General features: G+C 37.8%; 1 protein-coding gene across 1 annotated transcript in view; it reads left to right on the plus strand.

Moving 5' to 3' along the window:
• Positions 1-677: 677 nt before the first annotated feature.
• SPRED1 (sprouty related EVH1 domain containing 1) overlaps positions 678-21,327 on the plus strand; it is a gene marked incomplete at its 5' end in the record, with an annotated part of 112,792 nt that continues 92,142 nt past the window's right edge. The window contains one exon of the mRNA XM_081050027.1: positions 678-1,880. Coding sequence (XP_080906153.1) covers positions 1,849-1,880 — 32 coding nt within the window. The remainder of the gene's footprint in view (positions 1,881-21,327) is intronic.

Consider the following 21,327-nt stretch of genomic DNA (forward strand, 5'->3'; position numbering starts at 1 on the left):
TATGCAACCTCGCTCGCAGCAGGAGTTATTTCCTGTGCTTCAGGCTGCGCCAGATTCAGGGAACACGCCTACCCTGGGCTTCAATGGAAGTCGTTCTCCATTAACAAGCACTGTAGCTTTCGGAGATGAATGCCCTGCACAGCATACCCCTTGCGCAGTAAAAATCCAAGGTATTACAACTAACTCGTTCTCTCTGTCACACACACACACACACACACACACACACACACTCACTCACTCATTCCCGATGTGCATGCAGTTAGGCGGCTGCAGCAATGCAACCAGAGGGACGGCAGGCGGAGCTCTCTTTGTACAGTCCCTCCTTTAACCCGCACCAACTAAAGATGAACTCATGCCAGTTCCATTCTTTGCGCTGCAAAGAAAACACACGCACACACACGCACACACACGCAGGGCAGAACAGAGCAGCTTCTTGCAATGTCCTCCCTGGGCACCCTGTCATTCTAGCCTGCTCGTTCAAACAACCGGATATTCCAAAGCGAGTGACGGGGCGCCCCGCGCCGCCACAATGCAACCTCGCCAGCAGCTCCCAGCGCAGCGCCCACCCCCGCCCCCTGCCGCGGCGTGCCAAGAGTTTGGAGCGCGCGCACGCACACGGAGCACGGGGCCCGGCGTATCCCTCCGCCTCCCCCGCCCTCTCCCCGCTCCGAGGCTCCACAACGATTTGGGAAATGAAGGGAGGAGGGAACTACTTTCCTGAAACTTGCTATGCTGCACACGACTTCGAGTTGCAGTGATTCGCCCGGCGCCCGCAGCTTTTGCTCGTCCTTTGCACACACTCTCCCGGCCCGGGTTCCCCGCTCGGCAACCCCACCCCACGCTCCCGGTGGCCCGCGGGGAAGCCGGCGGCCCGGAGAAGTCGCCAGGGACTACTTCGCCTCCTTCTCCCGCGGGCGCCCCCGGTTCGGGCAGCGGCGGCGGCGGCGGAAGGAGCGGGCGGCGTGAGCGCTTCCGCCGCCCCCCTCGCGGCTCCCCTCGCGGGCGTGAGGAGGTGAGGAGCCGGCCCGCCGAGCTCGTGGTGGGCACCGGCGGCCGGGGAGCCTGCAGCCGCGCTCCGCGCGCCGAAGCCGCTTCTCGGGACCCCGCTCCCCGGACGCTCCCGCTCTTCGCCGGCCCGGTGGGGGCGATCGGGTCGCCTGCCGCACACAGTCCCCGCCGCCCCCTCCTCCCCCTGGTGGAGCCGTCCCGGCTGGAGTGTCTGGAGGAATCCGCCGCCGCCGCGAGGCCCCTCGCCCGAGTCTGCTGGTTCCTGAGCGCCGCCCCATTCGCTGCCGGGGGCCGGGCGGGAGATGCTGGGGTGGGCTCCGGCAGGACCGTGCCGCCGCCGCCGCCGCCGCCCGGAGCCTGGGCTCGGCAACCCCCCGCCAGCCCCCGCCGAGGCGATCGCGGCTTCCTCCTGTCCGCATCCCTGAGGGAAGCGCCGCCTCTGCTCCCGGGTTCTCCGCCCGCCCTCCCGCTCCTTCCTGGCCGGACCCCGCCTCGCTCCACCCCAGTGGCCAGAGGAGCAGCTCTCCAGCCAGCCTTCGCAGTCCCCCTTCTGTTCCCCTTGCCACCCGGCCTCCTCGGATCCCTTGGCGGGGCGCGGAGGCGAGGGAAGAGGCTGGGGTCGCCACGGCCGAGGTTGTTGCCGCCACCCCCCTGCGGGGGTGGCTGGGGTTCCCGGCCGGGGGGGCACCGTTCCGGGTGAGGCGTCCACCATGGTGAGGCCCCTGAGCCGCTGCCCCCGCGCCTCCCCGGCTGCCTCTGCCTCCGGCCCCTCGGTGCTGCTGCTGCTTCTCCGCCTGCTGTTGCTCCTCCATCTCCAGATCGGATCACGGTGAGGGAAAGATGAGCGAGGAGAAGGCGACTTCTGACAACGAGTAAGCGCCTCCTTGATCTTGATTACCTCCCCCCCACCACCACCACCCACCCAGCCTTCCTCCGCGGTCCCCCAGGCCCCTCCGAGGCTTGGGCGTCGGAAAGCTTGCAGCCCTACCGAGTTCGGTGCATCTTGTTCTGCAGATAACACTGGGTTGCTTTAGCCATTTTATTTAATGGCAGCACCCTACCCCCCGCTCCCCACCCCACCCCCTCTTTTCGTTGCTTTCTTCTGGGGAAGGGTATTGAGTGTTGCGGTGGGATGGCAGGTTTACGTCCAGGAGATGGAGTGATGTGGGTGGATGGAGGCAGGGTAGAAATGACCCCTCCGCCTGGAAGACCTGTGGCCTGTCCTTTTTCCCTGTAGCACCCCGATCAACATACCCTGAATCTCCATCCTGCTGTCTTCATAGCTATTTCACTTGGAAACTAATGTGTGGGAGCACCTCCTGCAGCAAACTCTCTTGAATCTTAATTCGATGAGTCAGTGACTCTTTAATACCGATTAAGCCTCCGTCCCCCTCCCCTCCTTTTTTAAACTTATGACCTGTAAGATTCTTGTAAAAAATAGGGCTGGAGAAACATTTTTAGGATTTAATAGGATTAAGGACACATGGAGTGTGGGAGACGTTGAACTATTCTATTTTACCTTTGCCGACATGGGATATGTCTTTATCACGAGCAGGGAAGGATTTTGGAACGCTCATTTTTTATTCTTCAGCGATATTAAAACACACCATTTACATTGCTTTAACAGTGTTTACCTTGCTGAACATGTTGATGACTTCATCGACTAACTTCTAGACCATCCCGGTTAAAGTTTCTATTTGGCCTGTCTTTTATGTTTCCCAAACGAAATACTGTGCCTCTTACGTATTTTGCTTTAACGTCACGGCTGCCTAGAGGAATACATGCATGGTACGACGACAACTTTCTGTTGAGGCGGGGATTTAATTGCACGCAGACTATTAGCAACCGTTTTCTGGTAATTAAGTTCAAGTTTTGTTGAAAGGGTTGGAAAGAGTACAGTGAGCGAGGGCTTAGTCCTTTAAATAAAGTGCATTCCTCGAGTCAGACCTTTTTGAGAGACCTTTAAAGTCCAACGCCGGGGCCTGTTTCACATAAAATAGCTTGAGAAATGCCGAGCAGCGTTTCTCCGTTCTCCCCTCCCCCCCAAAACACTCTTGTGATGAGCGGGTGTGGGAGAAGGTAGATTGCTGCAGTGTCAGTGCAGTCTAGAATCAGAAGTGGCCGCCATGTTCTCCCTTTTTGTGAATCGCCCTCATTTGCATAGCACACTCTTCATTCATAAAAAAAATAATTAAACATCCATCACCTTGGACATCTCGAAAGAATTTCCTAAGAAAAAGGCTCGAAACTCGATTGTCTTCGTGTAGATTTTTGAGTTCGGGAAGTCAGGGGAATTCGAAGTTACAGGTTAAATTCAAAAACATACGCACTGACACAAACAACTACCCCTGTTCTCAGAATGTTGACACAGTTATGTGGGAAATATCAGTTCGGGGAGGTGCTGAGATCACGTGATCGCCTCCATTCATAAAATACCTGGCTGTCCATTCACAGTGCAGTACTCTGTCTCACTGCCTTCCGCAGATTAGACCTACTTTCAGAGAGATCAAGAAGTACTGTATCTCAGAGAACGCTTAGTTAGGAGAAAAACTGCTGAAAATTCTGAACGGAAATGACGATAATTTTTACTGGTATCTTTTAAGAAAGGAGCTTGGATCAAAATGTCAACTTCTATTTTAGAGGTGGGAAGGGCCTAATTACCATATTTAAAGTAATATATTGAATACCTCCTTGTTGGATGCAGCTAATAGAAAAACAAATGAGGGAATGTGAATTAACATGTGTAAAATATATTGTTTATAAATGGGCTCTTTTTTGTAAGACTTGCCATGGACAAATAGGGAGTGCAAGTTTTTGGTGTAGTGATGTCAGTGAATGATACTGCTGTTACATGAAAAATGAGTAAATATTCCCAGTGGTTTAATCCCCAAAATGTTGATGTTTGAAATACCAAATGGCAATTTTTACTGGGAGGATTGCCTTATTATTTTTTTTAAATTTAAATGTACTTAGTATGGGACAACTTGGAAATTACCTCACTCACCCAGACTTACAATTCTGTTTTCACAAATTTATCCTGCTTTATTAATGTTATTCCCTATGAGCTTTAAGGTGTTTTTGTAGGACAAGAATAATATGTTTTAGCATATAATATTTTGCTATTTGATGTTAACTCTTCATGAAGACAAACTCTTGGTTTTACTTTAAAAATTTTTTTATATTAGAAAGTGATGTGTTTGTCTGGTAATCAGTTTTTATCAGATCCAATATTGTGCATTAGCTAAACCTCAAAGAGTGAACTTCTTTGGGACATAGCTTTTATTCTGATAATTTATGTATCTCATCTTTAATATATACTGTTTTGAAATGGCAGTTTATTTATAATCACATGTATTATGAAGAAACAAAAGAGACAGATTATGGCAGGCACGCTTAAAGCCCTAATAAAAGCCTTATCGTAGTTTAAAACTGCCATGTAATGTGGATTTTACTTATAAAATCCTGACGTGTATTTTTTCCTTTTTTTTCTTTAAAGCCACAATCAATAGGAATTTAATTACAGTAGACAATGTTCTTAACACTCTGTTTTTTCACCTGATCTCAACCTTTTTAAAAAAAGGAAAATCACCGGTATCTTGAGAAACCTTAACCTTTCCTAGTCATTGTGGTAAAATCCAGTAAGGATTTTGAGGCCTCATTTTGAAACCCTTTAGTACATGCTCTATTTTTTTTAAAACAGTGTTCTGTGTGGAGAGCTAGATAGCTCCCAGAGGTTATTGTGAGTATATATTTAATCAAGAATTACTGAAGGATCTCTTACATGTAAGATTTTGTCTTATGCAATGCCAGACTTGAGGAAGTGTTCGTAAAAGTCTGATTTTCTTCTCCAACCTTTAGTAGGAACTGGAACTGAGTTAAAAGTGCCAGTTTAAAAAATAGTTCCCTCCATGCAAGAATAATAGTTTATTTTACATAATATACAAATGGTCTTTAAAATGAATAAGTAATCATTTCTTTGCATTTCTACTACTCAGATAGCATTTAGTATATAATCAAACCTTTCTTTTTCTATGATGGTGATGAATCATACTCATTTATTGATTTTTACTATGTGCCAAGCCCTGTGATAAATGCTTTACACATGTATTATATAATTTATGTATATACGTGTATTCTCAACAGAATGGAGTTGCATAGTAGATACTATCATAGCTTAATATACTGTGAATATTTTCCTATGTCATTAAATATCTTCTAGAACATAATTTTTAATGGCTATATTATAGTCAGTATATATAACAGACGTTAGTTTTAATCATTCCTCTATTGTTGGATATATCTTGTTATTTCTGAACATTGCTACATTTGATCCTGAGTTCTGTCTTCATCCAAATCTGTTACTTTTTTTTTTGAAATAGTCTAGGATGGAGTTAAACGAGACACACACTTTAAGTTGCATTATTCTTTCTGCCAAATTGCCCTCTAGGTAAGAAAAACTCAGTGTATGAGAATGCTTATACCGTACAATGTCTGTCTAGTTCTCTGAAAATATTTTTGCCCATTTTGAAGGTGGAAATGAGATCTTGTGCCTATTTTTAAAATGTACTGGACGGTAAAATAAAATTGATTTTGAAAATAACAAAACTTGTCAGGTTGCTTTTGGGGAACTAGACTAAAAACACTGTATCATAAAAAGAATTAACATGATCATACAAAAGGCATTTGGAGATAATATATGTAACTTTTACCAACCTTACCAACCGTTACGATGCAGTACAATATAGTGTAAAGAGCATTGGACTTGGAATTGGGAAATGCTTTTCTGTCTTAGCTGTCACTAATTTATTCTGTAATTCTGAGCAAGTGACAGCCTTTTTGGGCCTCCATTTGCTTATTTATAATGAAGGTGCTTGAACTAAGCATTATATGGGCCTTCCTGTGCTAAATTACCCTAAAGTAATACAGTGATCACACATTGTGAGTCACTAGACTTGTAACATATATGTTTTTTTTTACATACATGTTTTTTAAATTAATTTTATTATGTTGTTTTTGACATATTTAAGCAAGTAAAAGACTTCTAGTAGAGGGTAGGATGATGAAGTAAAAGCATGAGTTAAGAAGAACCAAGATAAAAAGTTTGGAAACAATTGGTATGTTTGAAAATCTTTTAAGATTTTCTTAATTTGGACTTAATAGCCATATGTCTTTGATAATATATACATCACATTTGGAGAACTTGCCACTGTTCTTTTTAAGCCTCTTTTTAAGGCTGTTGGGCTTAAATACCGATCTGCTTAGTTCTAAGAGGAATTCTTACACTAACAAGATACCAGCCCTCACTCTTTAATTGACCCAGAAGTGCCAAAAAAGTAAGTCTTTTCATTTGGTTATTCATACAAGTCATGTTATTCTAACACTAAGGGATAACTGTATATTTCATTAGTTTAAGAAATTAATGCAGATAATGAATGTTTTCATTCTGTAATATTTAGATTTAGTTTCCTGTTTATAACAAATTTTGTATCTTAATGGCGTCTCATTTTAGAATCCAGAACCAAAGTAATTACAAACTCGCAAGATGTTGATTTTTGTGGCGCTCAGAATGGTTTGAAATGAAAAAAAAAATCAATTGATGTGTTTTTGTTTAAACATTGTTCGTTACTTTGTTAAAACAGTTCATTAGTAATGGATCTTAGACTGAGGTGTTAAAATTGCTTTAGACATAGAGTTCTGAGAATTCAGACTGTTTTCACTAATCTCTAACTGAAACTTGTTTCCATTGATAATTGAAGGAAATGCCAAAAAAACTAGCAGAATTAGAAGTACTTGTGATGACAATTGTATTAATTTCCTAGGGCCACTGTAAACAAAATGCCACAAACTGATGGCTTACAACAATAGACATATATTGTCTCACAATTCTCTGTATTAGAAGTCCAAAATCAAGGTGTTGGCAGGGCCATGCTCCCTCTGATATTAGTGGGGGAATCCTTCTTTGCTTCTGGTGGTTGATGGCAACTTTGGCATTCCTAGGCTTGCATCTGCTTAATTCCATTTTCTGCTTTCATCATCACATGGTGTTTTTGGTGTATTTCCTTATCTTCACATGGCCATCTTATCAGGACAGTGGTCATATTGGATTAGGAGCCCACCCTACTCTAATATGACTTGCTCTTAACTAATTACATCTGCAAAGACCCTATTTCCAAATAAGGTCACTTTCTGAGGTACCAGGGTTTGACTGCAACATTATTATTACTTATTTTTTGGAAGGATGTAATTCAACTCATAACAACCATAGAAATTAGATTTTTTTTCTTATAGTACAATTGCTGTTCAGTGTTTATAGATATCTTGAAATAGTATTTGTTATAGTCATCACTAGTTTGAAATTATTATAGTTATTAAACCATTGTTAGGGCTTATATTTTAATATGTTAATAAAAAAGCACATATATTGTTACTATTTCAAACTAAAAATATTTTGATACTTATTTTAATATTATTGATTTCTTTTGTAATCCTATATATTTTGTTTTAAGCTTTTAATATTGTTCTGACCAGGGGGCCCTAGGCTTGGCCAGACTGCCAAAGAGGTCCATGGTACAAAAGGTTAAAATCTCTTGCTATACTGACGCCCAGAAGGCTGAACCCAAAGATAGAGATACAAAATAGGAAGATTAAGAAACATGAAGGATAAGATGAACAAGTTTTAACATACAACTAACCATTCTGAAAGAAGAGATAATAGAGGAGAGGAAATATTCAGAGATAATAGCTGAGAATTTTCAAGAAGGAGCAAGTCAAACCCAACTCAGTGAACTAAACACAGAACAAAACCTCACAGTTAAACTGGGTTTATCTTGAGATTGCAATAATGGATCCACATGAGAAAATCCATGTAGTTTATCACATTTGAAGATTAAGGGAGAGAAATGATACAACCGTAATAAATGCCAGAAATGCAATATTGTCATTCAATCTCTGCCCTTAGTGTGGAAGTAAATGTTCAAAATTTATATATTTATAATATAAATGTTCATAAATATAGATTATTTCTGCTCCCTAGAATTTTAGACTTTTAATTTTTCTGATTTAAAATAAGAGTGTTGGATTTGATCAACTGTGGGATTTCTTTTAGTTCAAGCGTTCTAGAATCCTAAGTAATACTCTCTCTGTTTCTGAAAGCCACATTTAATATATCATTCCTGTTACTCATAAATATAGAGTTGACTATGGAAATTTCCTTGTGTTTAAAATTTTTGAATTACATTGGAAGGCATTTTCTTTCTACATTTAGAGTGCAGAGAATAAGCTTTAGTAAATTCAAGAGTAATTGGAAATTAAATTTTAATCTGATCAATTTTGTAAGTTTATTTCTAACTTTTATCTGTACAACAAGGTTTATAATTTAAATAAAGACCATTGTGACTTGGAATTAGAATGTAATTATTTTCCTGGTAGTATTTAATGATACTATTGCATATGATTAGACACATCTCGTTTGTTTATTCACATTTAGAGATAACTTTCACAAATGCGCAGTATTTGTTAACAGCTTCTCTGTATTGGTGTCCTATGAAAGGATTACCAAACATTTAGATGAAATTTAGTGAATTGTGACTTTTCTGATGCCCCTTTTCAAAGTTACCGTAACTTTCACATCAAAATGTTTTAGTAACTGGCAGAACGTCACCAAACATTTTGTGTGTGTGTGTGAATTACATTGATATTTTGAGATTGGAATTAAGGTTCAATTCTGGGTTTGCCCCCTTAATACAATATGTGAAAGCATTTCAGAATTTTAGTTGCTGAATTATACATAAGGGTTTCTTACAGTTTTTCAGGATGGATCCTATTAGTAACTTTTTCTTCTAAGAATTGCGGTTCAGTGACATTTGAGTGCCTGCTAGGCACTTGACTTTTCCTTAGCCCTGGAGATACAAAGATAAGTACAACCTGATAACTGCTTTCACTATCCGACAAGGGAACTGGATCCCTCTGAAATGTGGAGTGCTCTGCTTATGAAGTTCTTCCAGGCTTAAGCAGTAGGTGATTCTATCTGGGGGTGGATGGCAGGGTGTGAATCCGTGTGAAGGAAGGCTTCAGAAAAGAGATGGCATTTTAGGAGTTAGCTAGAGATGAGGGCAGTAGGGGAAGGGCATTCCAAAAAGGGGGTAAATAAAACAAAAGCAAGCATAGGAGGAGAAGAGGCAAGTTTGAAGAAAAGCAGTAGGTTTTTAGATACACTTGTTTGGAGGAGAGGTGAGAAGATAAAGTCTTAGGGGCTTGTAACTAGTCTAGATTTGTGCTTTACTGTGTATCAGCAACCTTGGGATAAAAAGGGTGATGGCTAGGCTTGGAGCATGAGACCCATAAGATGAACACGACAGAAGTTCCTAGAAACTTTTTGTCAAAACTTTTTTTGAAAAGTTGAGGAAAATTTATTTCAACTGGTTAGTACTCATAATTTTGAACAGGATTCCCATTACTTTTTCAGATAAAACTTTAAGCATTCAAAGAAAATTTGTTCTTTGAGCTACCCTCCGCCACTCTTCAGGATAACTCTTGTGCCCCAGCTTACATCTTTGTCATGTAGGCAGTGGGGAACCATTTTAAGTCAAATTTGTGTAGAAAGCTGAATACTTGGGCTTGTTTGGACAGTTGATTAGAGGGAAAAGAAAATGAACTCCAATTGACGAAATAGTCAAGGTTTAAAAAAAAAAAGGCAGCTGGAGATAGTGCATTTGGAACTGTTGAGGATGAATTTTTGAGGCAGTTCAGATTTCCAGTAAGTATGATTACGTGAGTGGATATGAAAGAAGGAGTAGGAAGAGGATGGGATGACTTCAGCATTTTAAATTTGGGCTGCAGGGATGCTTTTAAATGAAGTGGGAAGAGGCAGAGAAGTTTTTTATGGGGAAAATAAATCAATTTTCATCTTTTTTTAAATTTGTGGGTGCATACTAGGTATCATGGTAGAAAATGTCCCATAAAGTATTTTAATGACAGGTTTGGTACCCAAAAAAGATTAAGAGGGTAGAGTTAGAGGTGACATCTTCAGCATCTGTAATAGTTGAAGCTAGTGGAAAATTGCTCAAGGAGAATATTCGATAGTAATGGAAAACTGAATAGTGAAACAACAGCATTTTTAAGGGAGAGTAAGAAGAGACACCAGAAGAGAAAAGGCTTGAGAGGTAGGGGAGGTCACAGGGAGTGTTAAAGACAAAATGGAAAGTGATGAAGTGGAGATAGCAAAAAGTAAGATATACTCATTTGGCCAAGATAGGAGTTGAGATTGGTGGATGAGATGTTGGGGCTGAAGAGGAAGAAAAAGAAAAGGAAAGATGGGTAATTGGTAGAGCCCTTAAGGCCCAGGAAAGAGGAGTCTGTCAAACTGTGTACTGCTTGTCCGACTCAATCCTAAGGACCATGTGAGCCAAGTAATATCCATAGTTTACATTACTGAGACTTAAGAGAGGGTTAGTGAGTTGCCCACAGCCCCACCAGGGAGTAAGTGGTAGAACTGGGCTTCAAATTGCACAGTATTTATACCACTCTGTACCTCGTACACTTAATGGCCAGACTAGATTTTAAAGAAAAAAAAACAAAACTAAGCTTGAAATGGTAGACACAGAATTGACAGCTGTTTTGAGGGACTGGAAGTTTGATAAAGAGCATGTAGAGTGGAAGTGGAAAATAGAAAGATAGATTTTGATCAGAGAACAGACTCCAGAATGATGACAGATGAGGGAAGATTAAAGGAAAAACAGGTTGTTGGAGTAGAAGAGCTAGGATCTGCTAGGATATTTAAAAAGGTCAACAATGTGGCTGTTCCAGTTGCTAGGTTGGTATCAGGAGTCGAGGTGGAGAGGAATCCCGATCCAGCACCAGTGTACTTCATGTGCGTGTGGGATGAGCCACTCAGAGTGGGAGGGAGTATGAATGTTGGCATCTGCCTCTACAATTTAAAGGGACAGGAATATGATTTTGGAATTGGAGGTTGAAGAGGACGGAGTCCAAGAGGAGGATAAGAAAAGGGAAGGATTTAGCTGGGAGGTGTTGAGAGTATTAGAAATGATAAGATCTCATGTAATAATGGCCCTATCAGGAATGAGGGATGTTGAGAATTAGAAAGTAGAAGGGAAGATAGACATGTGAATCAAAACTTGAAGGTTTTTCTGAGAGGCTAACCAAGATGTGGACTCTTTCTATCCAAATAATTGTCCTCGACGGAAGGTTTCGTATTCTTTGAGTATTCCAATCTTAATGTTTGTAGAAACAAAATTCACTAATTAAATTTCTAATGCTAACTTAGTGTTCACAATTAACACGATTCTGTGGTTACTGCTGACTGTTGCATTAAAACTTTGGCAAAGCACATAACCTGTTTTTGTGCTTGATTCGCCATCTGTAAAACCAGGATAATATGTCCCTGCTTCAGAGGGATGTTAAGATAAATGTAATCTTCCCTCCCCCAATAGCATTGTTTGATTAGAGATAAGAGAATATTAAAAAGAACTTTCAGTTCTTGAGAAAAAAGGTACTCTGCTATGTTCATGAAATAATCAGTGCTCATTTTCATTTAGCCTGAAGGTAGGGTTACTTTTTAAAAACGTTTAATGACCTGTTGGAAAATTTGTATTCAGAAAAGCTCAAAATCTAAAAATTTCAACAAGCAGAAAAGAATGTAAATCTCTATATTGTGAACATTTTTGTCCATGTTCTGAGCAAGCACTGAGTGAAGAGATAGATATAACAAGTGTTAGGCAAGGCACTATAGAGCAAAGACTTAGCTCTAGACAGTTTTTTGTTTGTTTGATATTTAATACAACTATTTAGTTATAAAAGGAGTATGTTTCTAGAGTCTGCTAATGAAAGCGATTTTAATATCTGAGCATATTTTGGAAGTGTAAGTAGATTTGATATCTCCATTTTCAGTGGTAAAAGCCATCTTTCTCAGAGTCGAATGCAGGAGCTTTCAAATATCATTCGTTGTATGGAGGGCAGAAATCTGCGAGAAGGGGGGAAGATTTTTTTCAGCTTATTAAAGATTTAATTTTATACAACTGTAATCAAACTAGGATCTCTATTAATGGCTAGATCTATTAATAGGGAACCTAGTGGTGAGATAGACTAGATCTGCTAGTTGGAAATTCATTGCTCTTGATTTAGTCTGTTAACTTTAATTTGGAAAGCAAAAGGTCTGTAAGATTATGTTTAGTTCATTTTATAGTCATCAACAACTAAAGCAAAAATTTATTAATATTTTGATTTAGCCTGATGTTTAGCCTCATTCTGAGACTAATTTGTTAATTCAAAAATAACTGCCTTAGATACGTAACTGCTGAAACTTGGTTTAGGAATGAATGTGAAGTACCTGTGAATCAAGATCTTGAATGAACAAAAATCAGGAACAAAAACATGATGTTGAAAATGCATATCCTTTTTCTCTTGAGGGTTTTTTGAGCCAAATAAATCAAACTTAATTAAGTGAGTAAAAATTAATAACATATAACAAATAACTTGAATAAGTATATCAACTCGAGATATTTTTCAACTTTGTATTATGATCATTTTTAAAAGGAAAGTGGAAAGACAGGAGGTGAATGAGTGAGGCGAGCCAGCCTCTAACCTCTTAGTTTTCCTTAGCAATGTTTCCTAGTTTTGATACTTCAGGAGAGAGCAAACTTAGCTGCTAAATGAGCCCAAAAGGAAAAGAATAAAAGATGTTATATAGACCCCATTGTTGTAGAGTCTGAACTTGTATAATAGGTACTAGGCCTCAGCATACATGAAATAAAAGGCTGTAAGTTTGACTTACAATTACTGGCTAACTTTAGTCTTCTCATTTGTGCATTTTGCCCTGTCTCACATTGATGTAGCTAGGTAGTGGGAAGAAAACAGTGAAACTGAGCTGAATCTTTTTTACTGACTGTTACTGTCTGAATGTTTGTGCCCACCTTCCCCCAATTTGTATGTTGAAATCCTAACCCACAGATGATCTAGTATCAGAATGTGGGGCCTTTGGGAGGTGCCTAAAACATGGGGGGGGGGGAGCCTTCTGGAATGGGATTAGTGTCTCATAAAAAAGAGGCTCCAGAGAGCTCCCTGTCCTCCTCCAGCATGTGAGGACTCCCTGAGAAGCCGGTCTATGAACCAGGAAGAAGGCCCTCACCCTCTCACTATGCTGGCGGCTTCATCTTGGACTCCCCAGCCTCCAGAACTGGAAGAGAGAAATTTCTGCTGTTTCTAAGCTACCCAGTCAGTGTTATAACGCTGGAATGGAGGAAGACACTGACTTTTTTTTGTTTGGGGGAAGACAAGGAGCAATAATTACATCAAAACAGAAAGAAATCAGTTAAAAACCCAACACAATTTTCAGTTGCTTCTGGTTCTGTATGTATATATATATTTACTTTGTTTTAGTAGTGTACGTACACATATTTATTATTAATTTTCACCTGATATACTTAATATAAAGAATTTCTATACTTACACATAGTTTTTTTACTAATCGTTATTTTAATACCTGTAGTATTTCATCAAGTTGTACCGTAAGTTTACATAGCTGTCATCTTAGTGAACACTTTAGGTCCAGTTCTTTGTTATTATAAATAACATTGTAATGAGCATCTTTTTTTGTGTATAATTTTTTCTTTTCAGTTAACTTCTTAGGATGAATTTTTAGGAGTGAGATAACTGTGTCAAAGAATATAAGTGGTTTATTTTTTATTTTTTTATTCTTGATATAAATTGCTGCTTCCAAAAATTGACTTTCTATTTTGGATTATTTACAAGTGAAATTCATTTTCATAGTTCTTACATTCCATTTTTGTTCCTAAGTACCTTGTCATTTTTTTATATAGTTCCCGATACATAATTAAATGACAGCTAATATTTGAGTAATTACCAGCATTGTCTTAAAATCATTTTATGGATTTAGTCTTCATAACAGCCTTTTTAAATGTTACTTCTGTTATTACCCCGATTTACAAACATGAGGAAACTGAAGCTTAGCGAAGTTAAGTAATTTGGCAAACATTACACAGCTGGTAAAGGTTGCAAGTCTGTGCCCTAAAACAGTGGCTTTTAAACTTTTGACTGTGACAGTAGCAAACACATTATGCCTTTGACATAGTGTATGTACATGGGTGCATTCACACACACACACACACACTCTTTCATAAAACAACTTAGACTTAACTGTGATGGCGCAAGCTGACTTTTGTGCTCCTGTTCTGTATAAAAATGTAATGCTGGTCAAGATCCTTGCAGTTAAAAACCCTCTGTTCTAAACTACAGTGTAGGATATGGGATGTTCCCTTCTAAGGATCTATCTCTTTATTGATATACTGACGATTACATTTGTGTTCAGCTTATTATTTCATGAAATAAAAGATAATACTAAAAGGTATAGGATCCTCAGTGGAGTACATTTCAAGATCAAGTTGTAAGGAATCGCAGGGGAATTCAGATTTGAATTGCTGTAGCTAGATTATAGATAATAAGTGTTTCATCATTGCTTCTCAGATTTCTTCAGTGAAGTGCCCTGAAAGATAAGAGAATATATCCCAAATGCAGCTTTTAAAAAGTATATAATTATTTTGAAATCTAGTAAACTATCTCAAAGATTCATGTGAATATTGCATTCTAATCAATACTGTAGTTGCATTTCCAATATGAAATATTTTTCCTTATTTATATTAGGAAAAAATGGAAAGCTCTTTAGCCATGAAATCTTTGCGTGTGTCTATCCTTTGACATCATGTGTTCCTAGCCCACGTGGCACATTCCTGAGAGTAAGTGTACTCTTGAGAGTGAGCCTTTGGGGTGCATTCAGGATGTGCTCCTGAGAAAAAGACATGATTGTGCGCTGTAATTATAACAGCTGCCATTTTCTTTCTTTCTTTCTTTTTTTTTAAACTTTTTTATTGGGGAACAGTGTGTTTTTCCAGGACCCATCAGCTCCAAATCAAGTCATTGCCATCAATCTAGTTGGGGAGGGAGCAGCCCACTGGCCCATGTGGGAGTCGAACCGGCGACCCAGGTGCTATGAACACCGTGCTCTAACCACCTGAGCCATTGGGCCAGCCCGCCATTTTCAAATAGAAAATAGGAGCACATAGATTCGGCAAAGATTAGTATAAACTTTTTGAAGTATGAAAACAATATAATCACATTGTAGGACATTTGGAAGACAGTGGGAAATCATCCAAAAAAGAAATTTTGTGCACTTATTCATATTAAAGGTATTATAAAGGGAAAAAAATTCATATAAGGGATCTTAAAATTTGTTGTTCCTGTAAAAACTTCAGGTAGATCATACAATTTATATAGACAGTGAATTCCCTCTCTTGGAAAGAATACAATTATGCTAATTGGCCTCTAGGAACTCTTCCGTGCTGTGTAGAAAAGGAAACTAAGATTCTCATCTCAGTTTTGCTCTTTACTTATATGACCTAGAGCAGATCTTTTTCTATCTGAGCATCTGTGCTAATGAAGACAGTAATCTTTTCCCATCTATAAATTACTTTTGCACGAAAATTATCTATAAATGGATTTATCTACATGAGTTTTGATTTACTTGTAGGGAAAAGAGGCTTTCTAGACGACTGGCATATAAAAAGGGACATAAAGCAGAAGGCAGATAGATAAAAGGTTTTATCTGAACCTTAGAGAGAGGAAGAAAGCTGAGGAAAATGAACATAGCCCTTAGGTTTGAAATGTCTGGGCTTGTTTTGAGAGATAAATGAGATCTGTACAAGGAGTATTAGCTAAGTTAGAGGTTATATAACATATTGGGAAGTTATGTAAAATATCTACATATATTATATAACCTACATATTGGGAAGTTTTGCAAAATATCTACATAGTTAAAATCAGTTTGAAAATTTGAGTGTATCAAATGAACTGGAAAATGCCCTTTAAGAATATTGGTTGTAACAAAACCATAAATTCACAAGGATGTTGAGATCATGTAGGCAGCAGGGGGAGACCTGAAACATTTTAAAGTGGTCATGAGGTGATAAATGAGAATTCATTATACAAAACTCTTTATTTTTAAAAGATAGATATTAATATTCTGTATATTATTTGAGTGTGCTTTCTTTATTGTTTTGTTAATGAAGGTAATTATAAGAGTTTTCATAAGCTCATATATTGAAACAGTATTTGGTACACAATAAGGACTGTTTTTGCCAAAATGCTTTCAGACATGGCCTCAGTCTCTTAACCTTATTTTCTTTCTGAGTTTTAAGTCAGTTCCTCAATTGCAATAGTAATCTTATCATCTTGGTTGGGGAGGGATTCCAGCCTGCTTTAGTACATCTTTAGCCTTTCAAATCATCAAACTCTAAAGGAATTGTATGTAGAAAAAGAAAAAATATTTGCACTACTAGCTTTTAATTCATTCTCTCACAGTTCTTTCAAAATGCTTATATTACTTTGCTGAAAGATACTTTTCTTTTTCCTGCTACAATTTTCTTTATTTCCATTTGCTACCATTTGGGCCTTATTAGAATCCTTTGACAATCAAAAGCAAAGCTTCCAATAGATCTTTCAGTGATGGTGGAAATGTTCCTTCCGTTTGTGCTATCCAATATGGCAGCTAATATGTGGTTATTTGGCTAATGAGTACTGGAAATGTGGCTTGAGGGACTGAAGGAAAAAAGATTTAATTTTTATTTAATTTAAATAGTTACATTCGGCTAGTGATTTCTGTATTGGATAGCACAGATCCTGAGAGTTTCTAATCTTGAATCCCAGCAAATTTTTTAAAACAATGATATGTTTTCTATTCAATCTGAGCAGATTTGTTGAAGAAAGTTCAAATTTTTTTAAATAAGGAGTTAGCTTGAGATAGCGTATCTTTTTCCAAAGTGTGGAACTTGTCCTGATATGTAAAATAATTTTAGTTTTATCACAGACATGGCATTAAATTAAATTGACAGATTATTCCTTTCTTAGTACTTTTTGCATTTTAATTAAGTTAAAATGTTAATGAGTGTGTGTGTGTTTAATAAGAAAGGAGTAATATCAATCTCAATCTCTGATAGAGGAGCCAATACTGTGATTGTGATTATTAAATTTTGTGATTACTATCTATGGCTTGTGATAGTTTTGCTTTTTTAAATTGACTATAGGGATTAAAACCTGTCCTTTTAGGAACAACATTTTTTGGATAATATACATGACACACATATAAGGCAAAAAATTGATGAAGGTAATAGTGTCAAAACAAGGCTGTGACAGGCCTATCCGGTAGGAGGAGAATTAGACTGATAGGGAATCGGGAGCTCTGCTGTGTCACCAGTTTGCTGAGTCATTCTCAGTCTTTTTTAGGTAAGGTTTGCGCTTTGGCAAAAAGGGAAGAGGTTGGTTTAGAATGAGAAGTGATTTTCAATTTTAAAATGTGTTTTATTTTGTAATAGTTTCTAATAGATCGTGACATTTTTTTGAATGGTAGCTAACATGTTAAGCATTTTGCTGTTTGTCAAACATAAATTATCTCATTTAATCCTTCACTCCAAAGCAGATTATACTTAACCCTCAATCCTTTTTTTAAAATACGTTTGGTGCACCAGTTATAAAACAAGTAACAGAATGTAATGTATCGCACAGGGAATATAGTCAATAATATTATAATAACTGTATGTGGACTTATTGTGGTGATTGCTTCATTAATGTGTAAGTATTGAATCACTGTGTTGTACAGCTGAAACTAATATAATATTGTATGTCAACTATAACAAAATTAAATTAAATTAAAAAAAACCGTTTGGTGCACAGAATTGAACTAATTTTTATCTTGATTCATACTGTCATTAGTGTATGTGTGGATCTCTGAAGTCTATTATTTTAATTTTTTATTTACGTGACAAATACCCACTTACAGTATAATCTAAGAATCAGGACATAATAACTAATATCTATCTAAAATGTGCATCTGTCATATTCCCTTGATTTCTCAAGCGTTATACTCTAACAGGAGTTGGGTGTTTACCATTCCCTTCATATTAAAAGTGTTATCACACAGGGGTAAAAGTTTTATGACTGTTTAGTATGCCTAAACAATGTCTGGTTGGTTTTGAATTCTATAAAAGGAATGTAGTTACTTACATGTCAACACCTGGGACTTGTTATTTTTTTTTTCCTTAGTACATTACTAAGATGTATCTTTTTTTTTGTATACTTTTTTATTCATTTGCACTGCCTTATATTCCATTGTGTGAAGTTACCGCAATTTAGATACTCTCAAGGGTATTTGAGTTGTTTCTAGGTATTTGCTATCATGAACATTATTACTGTGAACATTTTTAGAATGTTTGCGATACAGCTGAGTTAAACGTTCTCCTGAGTGTATATTTAGCAGTAAAATAATTGGATTGCAAGATTATGTTGTGAATTTTCAAGTTTACAAGATAATGCCAAATTGTGTCCAACATACTCGTACTTACAGTTTGTACACCTACCAGCAATGTAAGAGAATGGGTATAAAACTGTGCTTTATGGTCTTGATTTGCATTTTCTGTAACCGGTAATGATTTTTTGCTAATTTTTTTAACTGTTTACTATGTGCTTAGACACTGTTTCAAATACTTTATGTGAATTCTTTTAATCCCACAACCATCCTTTTGGGTAGATACTATTACATCCACTTACAGATGAGGAAATTGAGGCTTTCTGAGATTAAGCTAATAAATGACAGAGTTGAGATTCAGACTTGAAATTTGAAGAGGCATCTTTACGAGTTTTGCTTAACTTTACATATAGCTCAGTAGTCTTATGATTTGACAAAGTAGCTACAGTCTTAACTGTCTCTGATTTACCTTGAAGTTTGTATGGCAGGATAGATTGTGTAAGAAAGGGAAAAGATTATGTGTCAACAACTCAGAGCTAAGAATCAGGTGAATATTGTGAACTGAATCTTTATAACTTTAGCTTTGTATGTATTATAAATAAAATTTATTTATGAATGGTATTTTATTATTTATGGGATATGTATGACTTTAATCTTTTCCTTTTTTAATTATTTTTTTTTACTAAGCAAGAGCTTTGAAATGAGTAATTTGTAACTGATTAGCCCAGTTGGGTTAGGCTTTAATGTAAGCACATGAGATTCTAAGTCACATAAATGGTCCAAACAGCCTAGATTTCTGATTGGAAAACTAAGCGGCATTTTAGGTGAGATACACACAATTGCGGTTCTAGACTCTTCAAATAACGTGTCATGAATCTACCTAACTACAATTTTTCTCCCTTCTCAGTTATTTGTACTAAAACTTGGAGATTTGATAGGTGACCGGGCAAGGAAGAAGCAGTGAAGGGATTATGTAAACATGTCCTTTCCTTTTACCAGCCTAGGATATCTTGAGCTATCATTCAAAGATATGTGGCAGTTTTTGGTAAATTAAGCATAAGCTAGTCTTTCTCATTGTGTGTTCCTTTAGAAAATTCATGTGTGTTTGTGTGTGTGTATATACAGAGGGTGCCGAAGAAACAAAAAATGTATATACATTTTAAGAAAGGAAAAAACTGTATTAATATATACTGATAACAAAAGTTGAATACAGGTAACGTTTGACGTCTGCAATAAGACAGGTGCTCAAAGTGGTTACCATCAGCGTTCAGACACTTTTCATTACAGCGAACTACTGTTTGAGCAACATTGACCAAAGTGTTAACATCTCTTAAAATGTGTATATGTTTTTTGGCACCCCAAGTATATATACACACATTGTATACACATACATACTTATTCTCACTTTGAAATAATCTTAGACCTATAAAACAGTAGGAAGAAATACACAAAGAATACCCATATATTCTTCAGCTGGCTTTCCAAAATGTTAACATCTAACTAACATCAGGAAATTAACATTGATGTATTATTATCTGCTGACCTTATTCAAGTTTCATCAGTTGTTCCACTAATGTCCTTTTTCTAGTTCAGGATACAATCCAGCATCACATATTGTATTAAGTATTCGTGTCTCCTTATTGTACTTGAATATGAAACAGCTCTTCAGTCTTTCTTTCATAACTTGGAAACTTTTGAAGAGTACTGGCCAGGTATTTTGTAGAACGTTCCTCAGTTTGGGTTTATCTGATGCTCACTTTTAATTAAATTTAAAAGGCTCGATCATCTGTGTAGATCTGTGTTCTTTTAGATCACTGCTTAAATTTCATGCTTTAGAGAAATAAAATGGTTCGATATCTCATCACTGCTTAAATTTCATGCTTTAGAGAAATAAAATGGTTCGATATTTATGGATAAAGAAAAAAATTAATCCCCATTCATCTTTTGGTTAAAGGAAAGCACACACACTCAGTTTATATTCATGCAGTTATGTTGAACTGCATGATACCCATTTCCGTATACCTTCTCCTTTAGTACATACCATGAGTTCTTAGAGGGTAAAGAGAGTATGTGTTTGTGGCTGTTTAAAATTTATCTATGAAAACTACTTATGGAATGAAAAAGCTTTCACTTCTTGTTTTAAGTAATTGACCCTTGATGCTTTCTGAATTGTCATATTCCAGTGGACACTGGCATTATTGAGATTATACATGGCCCATAATATTCCATACATGTTCTATTATAATACATTTTGGGGGGAATAGGTGTGGGTTTACTCTACGTGCATTAAGTACTGTGTTTCCCCGAAAATAAGACTTAGCCGGACCGTCAGCTCTAATGTGTCTCTTGGAGTAAAAATTAATGTAAGACCCAGTCTTATATTAGGTAAGATCCGGTCTTATGTTGTAGTAAAATAAGACTGGGTCTTATATTAAGTTTTGCTCCAAAAGACGCATTAGAGCTGATGGTCTGGCTCGGTCTTATTTTCGGGGAAACACGGTATTTCCTTTTTCTGCTCAAGAAGCCCTATATAGTATCTTTGATTCACTCCAGGCCTGTCCATGTAAAAGCTACTTACCCTTGCTTAGATGGATAGGTGGTGATAGAATAGTTTGCATTTTCAGACCTTGGAAACGCTTGAAAAGTTTTATCTATGCCTATTTCCCAATATCAATGGGAAATGATTTCTATACATCTTTACTGTAATCTTTTATTCATTAAGACTTTTGGAAATGAAAGTTTATAGGTTATAATTCAATGATGATTAAAATTTGTTTGGTGATGGTTTTTATTTTGCCATTGTTTGTTTTTTCTTCCAAGTAAGGACCAGGGTTTGTAGGTTTGTAAGGGCCTTATGGTATGCTGTCTTTGTTTTTTAAAACCATGATGCTGATTTAAATCCAGTATTGATCACAGTTGAAAAGCATCTCCTAAGTTTCAGTACAGGTATTCCTTCAGCTGTACTGGATTGCTAAACATTTTAGGGTTGGGGG

Source organism: Rhinolophus hipposideros, assembly GCF_964194185.1.
Source record: "Rhinolophus hipposideros genome assembly, chromosome: 5".
Taxonomy (NCBI): Eukaryota; Metazoa; Chordata; class Mammalia; order Chiroptera; family Rhinolophidae; genus Rhinolophus; species Rhinolophus hipposideros.